This window comes from Cottoperca gobio, chromosome 16 (assembly GCF_900634415.1).
Source record: "Cottoperca gobio chromosome 16, fCotGob3.1, whole genome shotgun sequence".
In the NCBI taxonomy this organism is placed as follows: domain Eukaryota; kingdom Metazoa; phylum Chordata; class Actinopteri; order Perciformes; family Bovichtidae; genus Cottoperca; species Cottoperca gobio.
In genome coordinates, this window is record NC_041370.1 from 19,778,081 (window position 1) to 19,790,756 (window position 12,676).

At 40.2% G+C, this 12,676-nt stretch overlaps 1 protein-coding gene across 1 annotated transcript in view; it reads left to right on the forward strand.

Moving 5' to 3' along the window:
* LOC115021892 (nuclear factor of activated T-cells, cytoplasmic 1-like) overlaps positions 1–11,903 on the forward strand; it is a 64,724-nt gene extending 52,821 nt beyond the window's left edge. The window contains 1 exon segment of the mRNA XM_029452634.1: positions 10,068–11,903. Within this exon segment, the coding sequence (XP_029308494.1) occupies positions 10,068–10,123 (56 nt within the window). The 3' untranslated portion in view covers positions 10,124–11,903.
* The last annotated feature ends 773 nt before the right edge of the window (positions 11,904–12,676 follow it).

Consider the following 12,676-nt stretch of genomic DNA (forward strand, 5'->3'; position numbering starts at 1 on the left):
TTAAGGTATTTAAGTGGCAGGTTCACTCCCTCAGCTCCAACCAACTGTTAAATCTGTATGATTGGAAACAGCATGAACAGAAGCAGGTGAAAATGTGGTTTCTATGATTTACAGGTGACAGTGAACGTGTCTGTCTCACCTACTATCCCTGGAAGAGTAGCCCAGTGTTCATCTCTGACTCTGACCCAGCCAAAGAAAACTATTACAGTCTCCAGATGGTTACAACTTTGCCTGTCTATGAATAAATCAAAGCAGTGGTCGATAGAACGGAGATAAGTGGAACATTTGACAACATCGCCTCTGTCCTGGTCTACTTGAATAGGTCCTCGATGTGTACTGAGGCGACCTCCTCCTGTGTCTTTAAGTCCCCACAGGCACTGAGGATTAATGTTTAGGGCAGCTCTCGGTGTCAGTGGACAGAGTGTTAATCAGATCTCTGCTTCAGTACTAGAGCTCAGCGGGGATGTTGAAAGGAGGGGCCATGTCCTTGTGCGCAGCAGGCACTTTAAAAAAAAAAAATGATTTAGTTACCTTAGTATAGTCCTTTTCTGTGACGTTAGGGTGACGCCTGCAAAAACCCTCCAGTTCGTCAAGATGCTGGATCAGTGGGAATATTACTTTCATCATAGCATGTTTTCCAAAGCTGTAAAACAAACCCATGAGAGACTAAAATGCCAGTTTAAGCAAGATGACAGCGCTGGAGTGTCCAGTGTGTTGTAGTTCTTCTACTTATACCGTTTCTTCACCCAAATTACCCAAAGTATACGCAGGTTTTTTAAACACGGGAAACATAGGTGATATTCTCCTTTCCCAAACCAGCATTGGTGATTGTTGGAACATCAGAAAGAGTTTTATTTTGCTTCAGTTTGAATGAAGGTGTGTCGATCGAGCTGAAATGACTGTTTGTACGTTGATAAATTGTTATAATTGTCCAAATCCCTGATGATTTTATTTATTACCATAATAGGGGAAAACAAATTATTTTGCACCCACCCGGGTGTCATGTTTCCATCATTGTGGATCAGAGCTGGAGCCGATAAATACCTGTGACTACTGCAGAGCCACTTGTCCCGGGAATAAATGCCGATTGTAACCTTTCCCACTAAAGACAAAAGCCAGATGTTATTTTGTTTTTTTGTCAAGTTGGAAAGTGGCTTAAGTGGAAAACAGAAGAAAGGAAGAGTTTAGAAACCATGCTACAGTCCCACTGAAGCCAAGGCTCCTCACAAACAATTTGGTTTGAAACAGCTGGCCAACCGAGTGAACAACTGACTGGTGTTGGCGTCCTTACAGAGTAAAACTCTTGCTAGCAGATGACAGCAAGCGGAGCTAAAGCTTGGAGGGCAAAGTAGACAGGTTAACCTTAGGCCACGGCGTGCAGATACACACTCACAAGCAGACATGCACATTACAAAACAGGAAGGCGCCTCTTTGAGCCATCTATCTGTGATTGATAGTGAACAATAAAGTTCGCACTGAGGTAAACCTTTTTGGACACAGAGAACACAGTTGCTCTACATATAAATAAAAGAAAGCAATTCTGAAATCCCACGTAACCACTGACAGGCAACAGGTGATTTAAAGAAGTGCAATACAAATACAGTTATAAATCGTATCATATGCAGGTGTGCAGCCAGATTCTCACTCAGACGGCTGCAATCCACTGAAGTGTGATTGTTTCAACATGCTCATATTTTTTCAATCTGTGCCATTTTCAAAACCAGTGAAAAGTCAAGCCGTGAGCATCAGCCTCCGTGGCAGCATACGTTTCTAATTCTGAATCAATCAAAGCTAGCCTATCAGATTGCTGAGTTATTTCACCATAAACCTATTTGTAATGAGCCATACAAAGAGTTTTAATCTGTCTTCTTTCATATCTCAATCACACAAATGGGTGTGTGTGTGTGTGTGTGTGTGTGTGTGTATAACTCAGTTTGGTGTACTTTAAGGCTTTGGTGTTTGTGTATGTGGTTATGCTTCACAAGTTCTGTGAAAATTAGCTTTTGATTTCTCACAATCTCGAGTCATCTATACACACTATATGTCAGAAGCTCTTTAAATTCTTACTTTTATGTTTCACTTTGATTGTTGAGTTCTGTGTTGCAATTCCTCCACTGCAGCTAAATAAGTACAGCTGATCGCAATCAAACAGAGCCGTGTAATCAAGATAACTGGAAGCACCCGTTTGTGTTTGGGCGTCTGCACTGCACTATGTTTACTTCACCTGTCAATCAAACCGTGTGGCATCCTTTACTTCTTCTGTTGAAAAAGTACACACTATGTTAAAGGAATAGTTTGTATTGTTTGAAGTAGAGTCCATACCCTGTGTATTACCTACAGTTGATGCCGGTCGGCACGGCCCAAGTTTGGCAAAACAGACGAGTACCAAACAGAAAGGCCCACTTACCAGCGTTAGACCAGCAACTCCTGTGTTATGCGAGGTAAAAAATACTGTTTTTTTCAATGGAGTCTGGTGGCTTTGAAGAGAGCATAGAAGGATATAATGGCTTCAGTTCCCTGTCAAAAAGGGCTGTCTGACGGCAAGGTAAAGCTGTGAAAATATTCTAAATACAGAGTAAACTTAAACTTATTGACAATCTGAACTGTCCCTTAATGTCCACTTTAAAGTAAGTGGTTCCCAACCCGGGATTCCTGACCCCAATTAATTTAAAGTTAATTAAGGGTTACAAGATTATTAAAAGCATGAGAAAAAAAATATATTGGTCTCTCAAACTAAATTAGGTTCATTGTTTCTGGATTTTTACACAATTTTTTTTTTTGTTATCGTTTGCAATGCAGTCTGAGGCGACTGCACAATGATTACAGAGAAGTCAGTGCTGAGGGCACTGGAGAGCAGCTCCAACCATGTAAACACCTCCCCCTCATCCTCCCTTGAGACCGACCTCGAGCGATCACACCCTCCTGGGCCTGGGAGGAAATGAGAGGAGGAGGAGGAGAGGGAAGTGGCAGGCTCACAAAGAGAGACAGAGTGAGGTGAGATAGGGAGAGGCACCGCACACCATGCAAGATCAAAGACAAAAGGTTATGCTCCGCTGTGGCCAAAATAAGCACATCAGTGGTGGGGCTTTCAGTAAAAGTTTAGTAGATTTCTAATTCGGGAAACTTGTTTTATTGTTCAAGATTTCTGTTATCTGTACTTTAACTGTACATTTGAGTGATTTTAATCTGGAGTAGAAAGACACCTGAATTGTCCTGGCTCTGGCCTTTTGCTTTGGCAACATGTGTGATTCAGCTGACAACAGAGAGCCATGAAGCATGTGCTCTAAAAAGTAAGACATTAGAGACCCGCAGTTGGAGATTAGTGCCCAGCTCCACTTTGACTCTCCACATGAGGCACAGAGAGTATGTCATCGTTATTTCTCCAGGCTGCTCCAGCTCTCTTATCCAACTGAGCCAGGAGCCCAATGTCTAAAAACAGCAGCAGACATATTGATTGGAAATCTCTTCAGTGACATCAGAGCACTTACTGTTTACACTCCTTGCTTTATTTCTTCTTTTCTCTTCTCTCTTTTTTGACGTCTCTGTTCTGGCCCCTTACGTGTCGTTGAGTCAAGTTTAAAGTCTTGCCGCTGGTTTACAAACAACTGTTTCTTACATGCTTGCTTTCCATGACTCTGTGCAAGGGCATCCGCATCAGGCTGTGTACCACCCCAAACAACCTTCCACAATCATGTAGGGCAGCCTGTATGTTGCCTGAGGCCTTGTCTACACGTATACGTATATTGTTTATATTTGTTACCCTCCGTTGAAAAAAAAATAAGTTATTGTTTTTAAAAACGCTGTAGACAGAGCCTGAGAGGCAAGAAAAAGAAAACTCAGTAAAGCACTTGTAGAACCACTTTTCACTGAGCTTGTTGCTTTGAGGTACCAATTGAAGCCGTCTCAGATGAGTGTGTCACTATCAGTATCAGTAAGAACAATGTTATCAGAGACTTTAAGAGATTCAAACTGAAACAATAAAAATCTGAAGAACAAAAGTAGAATTTCCCCAGTGGAAATTACACCCTTGACTCTACGTCTAAATCATATCCTTCATGCCGTCATTGTTCACCTCAGCAGTGTAAGGAGATGATTGGCTGCAGCCCATGGCACGGCAGCGGTTTCATACCACACAGCTGCTGCAGGGCAGTTGTAAAACCTAAGCTCTAAGGGTAAACTGTGGCTCTGCAGCCCTATCTCTTTCACTCTTTTTCATCTTCCTCTTCCTCTTCTCCCCATCTCCTCTGTCAGTTGTAGATACTGAGTGGTTCCACATGGGAAAGCCCAGGGCTTCACACATCAGCCTAGCTGTGGGGATGAAATATGCTGTCTGTACATATCATCACATCATTAGGCCCAAAGGGATCCCTGCGATGGATTAGAAGCTGTCTACTCAGATGAATTTATGAAGCACTTTATCATGATGAAGCATTAGTGGAACACTTTGTCTCTTTCCACTTGTGTTTATCTGTGGGAATAATGATTGTGTCTCCCTCCGTTTCGCTCATTCTCTCTCAGTCTCTCCATCATTATTTCTCTCTCCCTCTGTGTCATTTATGTGTGTGTTCTGACCTTTGACCCCTCCCTATTCTTGACGCTGTTGGTTATCAGCGCAAGATAAGTGACGTTGTCTGAGCATCTCTCCGTCCAGCCGTTTGAGCCGTGCGTGGGTGGCAGCAAATTATCCATTAAGTGTTTCTGCTGAGGCCGAGAGAAGATTTGATATAGTGGGGAAACAAAAGTAATATGTAGCAGGAAATTCAATTGTATATCTCCAGCAAGTTTGAGCTTTCTTTTAGCTTCCCCACTAAATCGCATGATCACAGTTCAGATGAGGTTTTAACTCTGAGTCTGCCTTGCAGCCAGTTTCCTTTTGCACAGATTTAATGCCAGTGTTTATCTGTGTTTATATGAAAGAGCTTTTGTGACTCAGACGTACTTCCTTAAATGCTGCTTAGAGTCTGAGTGCCACAATAGAAGGAAGCTACCTCCTCGTTCTCACAAACCTGATGTGCTACTTTGCCATAGGAAACACCCCCCTTTGCTACAGTATGAAGGTCCGTGACCCTAACACAGCTGCCGTTTATTCATGTAGTGAAAGTGAGAGAAGCTCAGGAAGGTGCCCTCCGCTACTTTGGTATCAAGAGACTCCAAGTGAGAACAGAAGTTCCCTGGCAGGAAGCCTCCGTTACAACCTTGAGTTCAGAGGTTGTGTTTTGGATAGTCAGCTGAGGGAAGCCAGGGGAAGGTGAAGTCACTCTCTGCCAGGTCATTGCCAGTCGGGCCTGATTTGGCCAAAGGAGATCGTGTTACGTGAGCAGGAAACTCCGAGCGGCTCTCAGGACTCGAGGCTCCGCATCTCACAAGACCATAGGGCATCCTCTGTTCTCCGAGGAAGCCCGGCTGTTATCGAACCCCAATGTGCAGCGCTCTCCTCTAACAATGCTAACTAAATCCCCAGTGCAGGTCAGGTTTACACTGAACTCTCAGAGTAGCCAAATTAAGTCACAACACCCATGCTTGGATTACTGAATAATAAGGAGACACCCATTATTGTTCACTTTGGTGGCCTTGGTGGAGATCTGCGTCCTTGCATATTGAGGTGTTAAAATGCTAACATTTTCTACAGTGTCACTTTAATCAGTCTTCTTTTTTCACAACGTCCTTTGCTTTGACAAGAAAACAAACATCCTTTTTCATTTCAATGAAACCACTGTGTTGACACAGAGTTCTCCGGCAAAAAAGTTAAACCCGGCTCACTTTTGCTACAACTACTGTTTACCTTGCAATCGTCAAAATAGAGGCTAAAATGTCTCTGTGGTAACTTTCCACAGTTGTAAATTCCTGGTTCATAGTAGTATTACCTGCTGGGCAATGTTTTTGTTTATGTTAACCCTTCAAGATAATGGATATATTCCTTAATTGTGATTTCCTAGCTTAGACTATTGTCTTACCTGTAGCAAAATGCCGGCACTCACGCAGCCTCTCATGTTATTTTAAAACTGGGCTATTTTTGGTTAGCAAGCCTGTTTAGTCTGGGCTTTCTGTTATGGTTGGTCTTAGACACCCTGTCACATATTGAGCAAATTGTTTCCCCACCTCTGCGTGTTACTTACTTGCTTTGATAACTGAAATGGTGGAGTTTATTAAAGGTGACCTGCGCTGTATTGTTAATGTCTGCGCATGTATGCACCAGCCCTTCTAGCAGGTAGAAGCTAATCATTTCCCATGCATTACAGATGATACAGACAGATTATTTTAGCGATGTCGACATTCATTCAGCCAGCAGTCACACCCAATAGAGACGTGGGAGGGTTAGCTGCTAGCCACTGTCAAGAAACACTGGTAGGCCTTCACAAAGGAGCTGAATTGTCCATTGAACTGTTCAACATTACTGGCATCATATAGTCATTTTTTTGTGTCACTCTCACACCTGACTGAAATAGATTTCCCAGCTGCCCAGCCCTAACTAAGTCCTGACAAGTCCTGACTGCACTTCACTGATCGCACGGGCAATCCCACTAATAAAGGATGTCACTCTGTTTAACTAAGACTAGCAGGGCACGTCTATTATTTCTTTTGGCAGGGGAATATTTTGAGTTCAATTTTCCGCTGTTTTTGTTTATTCATGAGGTGTCCTCCCAGCTACAGCTTTCCATTATTAACCTGGGCGACTGAAAAAAAACAAAGTAAGTTTCCAATGCTGTTGAGAGGGATGCCAGGCCACAGAGGGTTCATTTACGTACATATCTAACAATAAACATATTATTGTGTAACATAAAGTTATTTTTAACAATAGCATACAGAGAGCAGGAAAATGTAATATAATCATCTGGCATGTTTTTATTCAACTAACTAGTTTTAAAAGGACTAGTTTACAAGAGGAGATATTGTACTATACCCCTGCATGTCCATATTATGCAAGGGGTTACATTTCTCAAGCCAAATTCCACTCTCGACAAAATGTTCCCCAGTATGTCTTTAATGCCTGCTCTTAATGTTGCATATAGTGTGGTATCTTGTGACTTGATGAAAGGTGAGACTCAACAACAAAGAGTTTGATTTAAAAGGAAAAACTGAAAAATGCATCGATAGAACTGTGATCTTGGTTCTTTTGTCAGCATTGAGGGGTTTTCTCATCTGAGCGAGAACTCATCAAAACATTTGAACTAAATGAAATCCATTAAGTAAACAAAATATCTTTACTAAATTAAACTAAATGCATTTGAAGAGCTATCGCCAAAAACAATCTGACTGTGTTGAAATATAGCATGTGCACATGTATTGATTCACAGTCGTTACCTGTTTATCTGTCATTTAGGTTTCATCAGCCGTTCTTTCAAATTTCATCGTTTCCCAGAAGTTGTTGCTGCTAAATAGTGCCACTAGCAACCCCATTAAACAGCTATAAATAGCAGCTTGGTGTTGTCTTGTGGTGTAACAGTTGGCCACATCCTGTTTCTGAGATTCTCACATTGCTGACAGAGTACATACATGAAAAAACAGTGGCCAGAGTTTTACCTTGCTCTTTATCACTTGTTTCTTCAGAATGGAACATCCGCGGGCATGCCAATGGAAAATATTAGTTTATAAAAGTGCAGCAAAAAACCGCAGTTGATATATGGGCGGAGAAGGCGTCACTATTCTTTTAAAGTGACTGAAAAGAAGAAAGGAAGCCACTGCTTTCCCTATGAGAAAAATAAAGGGTACATTTGTGGCTTTTTGCTGCCGAGCTGTTGGGTTTTCCCTTCCATTCTACGAAATTACCTAGAGCTGTTTTCAAACCTCTGCTAACAGAGAAGAGCGGCAACATATAAGTTTGATTATCTCATTGTTGCATGTGCTTGCACTTCCTTTACGTCCTTGCGATGGCTGAGCTAAAAATAACCTCGGCGTGTAAATGCCTGTTTATCCCGGAGTGGAACAGAATTGAAAACAGCCTGCAGTGTTGGCACAGGTGGGATTTTTCCAATGGGAATTCCTCCTGTTTAGGTAGGTGAGTCCCAACCTGTGTGTGTGTGTGTGTGTGGATAGGTGGGTGTTTGGCCGGGCATGCGATAGGTGTGGCCTTCTTCTCTAAAAGTACAATCTGTGACACATCGGGCCTCATGCAGGAAGCGATATATAAACTAAAAAATGTCCTCTTATTTTTGTTCATATTTACGATTTGTTCCTTTTTTGTTAGTCCTCATTGATTTCTGGGATAAAACAATGTCTTCTTATTTTGGCCCTTCTCATTGGTAAATGGAAATTTCACGAGAGCTCTCTTAATAAGATAAAAAAATTAACATTTTGTTTTCACATTCCACAAATAGTTTGTCCAAAGCAAGGACATATAACATTTTAAATTTGAGGAACATAAAAAATGCATGTATATCATAAAATCTTTTGATTATTATATGTTTGAAAGTAATTATAGTAATTGGATTATTAAGGTAAATACCATTTATCCATTGACTCCAATTAAGAGAATAAAACCTTTGGAGTAGTATATAGTGTTTAGGGGGCGTTACCTATGCTCATAATAAACTATTTGCCATGCGCCTTCAATTTATGATCAAGTGAGATTCATCATTCAGCACAGCTGGGTACGAACAGATTTGGATGGCAACCAAAAATATAAGAGACATTTAATTGATTGCCGATGTATGAGGCCAATTATGTATTTAGTCTCCATCCTTGGTAATAAGTGTGCATATTGCTGAGCTGAGGTGTTTCTACACTTCATTTCCCATAGATCAGTTTGGCTGACATCAAGAAATATTATATTTTCATTTCTGTTGATATGCCATTGTACCGATAACAATTAATAGCATTGAGTTGGGTTGGTTGGGTTTTAAAAAGGACTCTGTTTTGTTTTTCTCTCAGGGAAGTTTTCGTCTTTATCAGCGCAGATCACCCAATAGTATCTAGTGATAACAAACTGCAGGCCTACTTTGGGCCTCAGAGTGGGTGGACTTCCTGTCTCGGCTCCTTACTTGCGGATGGTGGTTTCACCAGACTTTTTTTTTCTCTTTCTGTCTACATCAGCCCACATTATCATGGCAAGCTCTGTGACTGAGGAGCTTCTTGTTTGCGTTGAGCTACAGGGCTCGGGGTCCTCGCCATCTTCACAGTCACTTCCCTCTGTTTTGCCAAAGAACACAGAGCAGATAAAGGCAGGGGACTGATGTGTGTCTGCCCGACTGTGGGAAAGGCGCGGGCACAGGAACTAGAGCAGGAAAGACAGGACGATGACTTCAAAACAGAGATGTGTGTACCGGGCCGATATGAGTTTTAAGGGCTGCTAATGACAGTGATATGTTTGGATTGCAGCTACTGCAGTATTTTTCAACTTCGTCTATATCAATGCCAAGTATTCATTGCAGTATTTCCTCATGTGACTTTATTTATTGCAGGCTGCAGTTGCATTGTCTTTAGTCAAAGTTTTCAGTGTTCTCCGTCAAGAAAAAGAAATGCCACGTGTGATGTTATGGCAAAATTGTAAATCTAACACAAAACACACACACTTGTTTAACTACTCACTCTTCTTTCACCAGGATTGCTAGAGATCAGGATGTTACTGCTACGAGGGCCCGGGGCAATGTTTTGCACCTATTTATCCCCCCTCACCTCCCAATCCAAATGTGCTATATCTTCCGTTTGTTCTACATCACAATGACATCTTCCCCCAGATTTCCTATGTGGTCATTTGTTTAATTTATTTGGTAAATAAAGTTGCTTTAAAAGAAAAAAAACATCCACTATCACACGTAGTATAAGTGCAGTGGGATTCTCTTAGCACCACGGTTGTCTTTTCCTAAATCGTTATATTCTCCTTCACATCTTTCCTTTTTCCATTAAAGTCAAGGGAAAGTGGTTTGGAAAAGACTATTCGACCCACTTTTCCTTTTTGGAAATCCAGCCTTGGCAGGGTTTTAAACTGCCAACCTTTTATCACATGTCTTGCCACTGTAACTTCCAGGCCACGTCTCTTTATTAAACGTAATAATAGTGTTTTAACGATCTGAATTGCCATTCAATATGACTAGTTAATAATGATCCACGCATCTCTTTTCTCTCCGCAGTTAACGAGATCATCAGGAACGACCTCTCCAGCATTTCCGTGCACACTCATGCATAGACGTCCAGAAGTCTTCTGCAGCAGCACAAACACAAACAGCAGCAGCATCAACAATAAGAGGACAAACAAAAAAAAAAGATCCAGATGAAGAAGAATAAAGTTTTGACCTGGATCTCCCACCCGACCATGGCCATCAGCTCCTCCTAACTCAAAGACTCGCTGCAGATTCACATTGACAATCACTGGCAAGCTCCATTTGAATAAACCGATGAATGTTATACTTACAAAAAGGGAAGTGATATCAAGGGCAAAGTATACGACTACACTTGCCTTAATTCACAGCAGATGTTGTTTAGTGGACCAAACAGCTCAATGAGACTGAATTACTTTTATCGTTGACAAAATGACAATCTTCATTTCGAGTGTGATCTGTATTTTAATGCATGGACAAAGCTAATGGGACAATAAGTGTCACGCTTCATCACTTTGGCTCATTTGTTTGTGCAGTCAGTCAGCAACAACCGAATTGGTGCCTTACAGCAGTGATATTGACAGCAAACGGCAGCAGCAGTCAGACAGATGCAAATGGTTCATTGTGACCCAAAGTGGAAGTTTTTATATGACATGTTTTGTATCATTTCAATGATTTGTTTACAGAGAAACTGAATTTAAAAAAGGCTGGAAAATATGTGGGGAGTATGTGAATAGATTAGAATTGTATTTTTTTCTCGCTTCCTCATCATTATCTCATTGTTCATTTATACTGAATGTTATTGTATGATATTCTTTTGTATAAACATGTATTTGAAAAATGTACTTATGTATGCCTTATGCTTATATCATGCAGTTTGCTATTTAGCCTTCCTTTTTGTTCCATTTGTCTTCCCCCTGATATGATTTATACCATTTCTACTACCCTGCATTATGCTTTTCACCTTAGTGCCTATTTTTATTTGAACATCCTGCCCCGGTCTTCCAGCCCTTTCACATGACATAATGATGCACAGACAATCAGAGAAATATATATAGTACATATCTGATGACAACAGTTCCTGGTTGCAGGGGCTTATAAAGGCAGGTATCAGAGTTTAATTCTCCCCAGAAACAAGATAGTTGAACAATGGTATGCTTACCTGCTGAATTTTGAAGAGAATACTCCTGGACAATATTTGTTTTGTCTGTTACTTCTTGCACTGCAGGTTTGCATGTAAATAGGCAGGAGAATCTAAGTCTGCAGCAGACTCAGTTTTACTCGTCATTTGGGTGAATCCACAGGAGTTGGCAGGACTGTTACTTACAGCTGGCAATAATTGATGTGAGTAAACCAAAGGATTTTATCTTTGGTGAAATTATTGTCCAGAGACTTTAGTGTAGAGCGGTTCCCCTGTACAAAAAAACATTATGCACTTTACCATAGAAACAGAGCAGGTTTCCTTGCTTTCAGACCAAATATAGTTTCCACTGTCTCGTCATAAACGTACCTACGTCGACTCTTCTTTCACACAGCTGCAGTCTTTTCCATGTTATCTGTCTTTCGGAGCATGCACATCGTACTTAACGTTGGGGATCATTTAGCTGACAGTAGCTTACACTATAGCTTCCTAATACATTTTTGGACATATAGTATAATAGCATGACTAAACTGTATGAATAGGGTTTCTATTTTGTGCCTTATTCTCTTTCTTGGCTACAAGATCGTTGCAACTCTATTATGCTTTTCTGTGTAGGCACAAGGTGAAACATATTTCTCTTTAATATGAAATATTTATGAAAAATGAAATTGTGTTTTAAGTGCATTTAATGTGTTCTCAACAATGAATTAATAAATGGCATAATGGTGACCATATATAACCTAAGTTATCAGTTATTGTTGGTGTTGTGTTTAGGCAAGTACATTACAGATTTGGCAAGCCTTTATATATTACTTTTAAAAAAGGAAAACTAAAAATATATTTTTTTCAATATTTTCTTTGCTTTTATGAATTTAATTATTTTGCAGAAACTTAACTAGTTCTATTTTAAAAACTACATTGTCTTTAAATATGTATATTACATATCCAGTATATTTACAATGTATATATATATATATATATATATATATATATATATATATACTGGATATAGTGAATCAGCTGGAAATGGATTGAGTCTTCTTTTTTCTTTTTTCCCTCTAAAAGCATTCTTGGACTATTACATGTATGGCCCAGATGGCTGTGCTTTAGTTTTAAGGCCTTCACTTTAACCCGGCTGTGTGATTTTCTTGCGTTATATGGCCTGACCTTAGTAAACCTCTGACTGTTCCAACCTGTACCTATAGCCCTTATTAAACCTGAAATGGAGACAGTTGGACATTGACAAGAGTAGAGAAAAATACACTGCTTTTTCTTTTGACACACATAAATATAATGTATCACACTGTTTTTTAAATACATTTTTACATTTATTTATTTCAACTTAAATTGCTACAAAATAGTTTTCCTATGAAATTGCCAGCAAAGATGGCACTTACAATAATCAATCAAAAGATGGTATTTGGTCTTCCACTTATGTTTCAAAGTGAAATACAAATAACACTGTACTTATAAAGCAGGACAAAATGCAACAAGCTGCTGA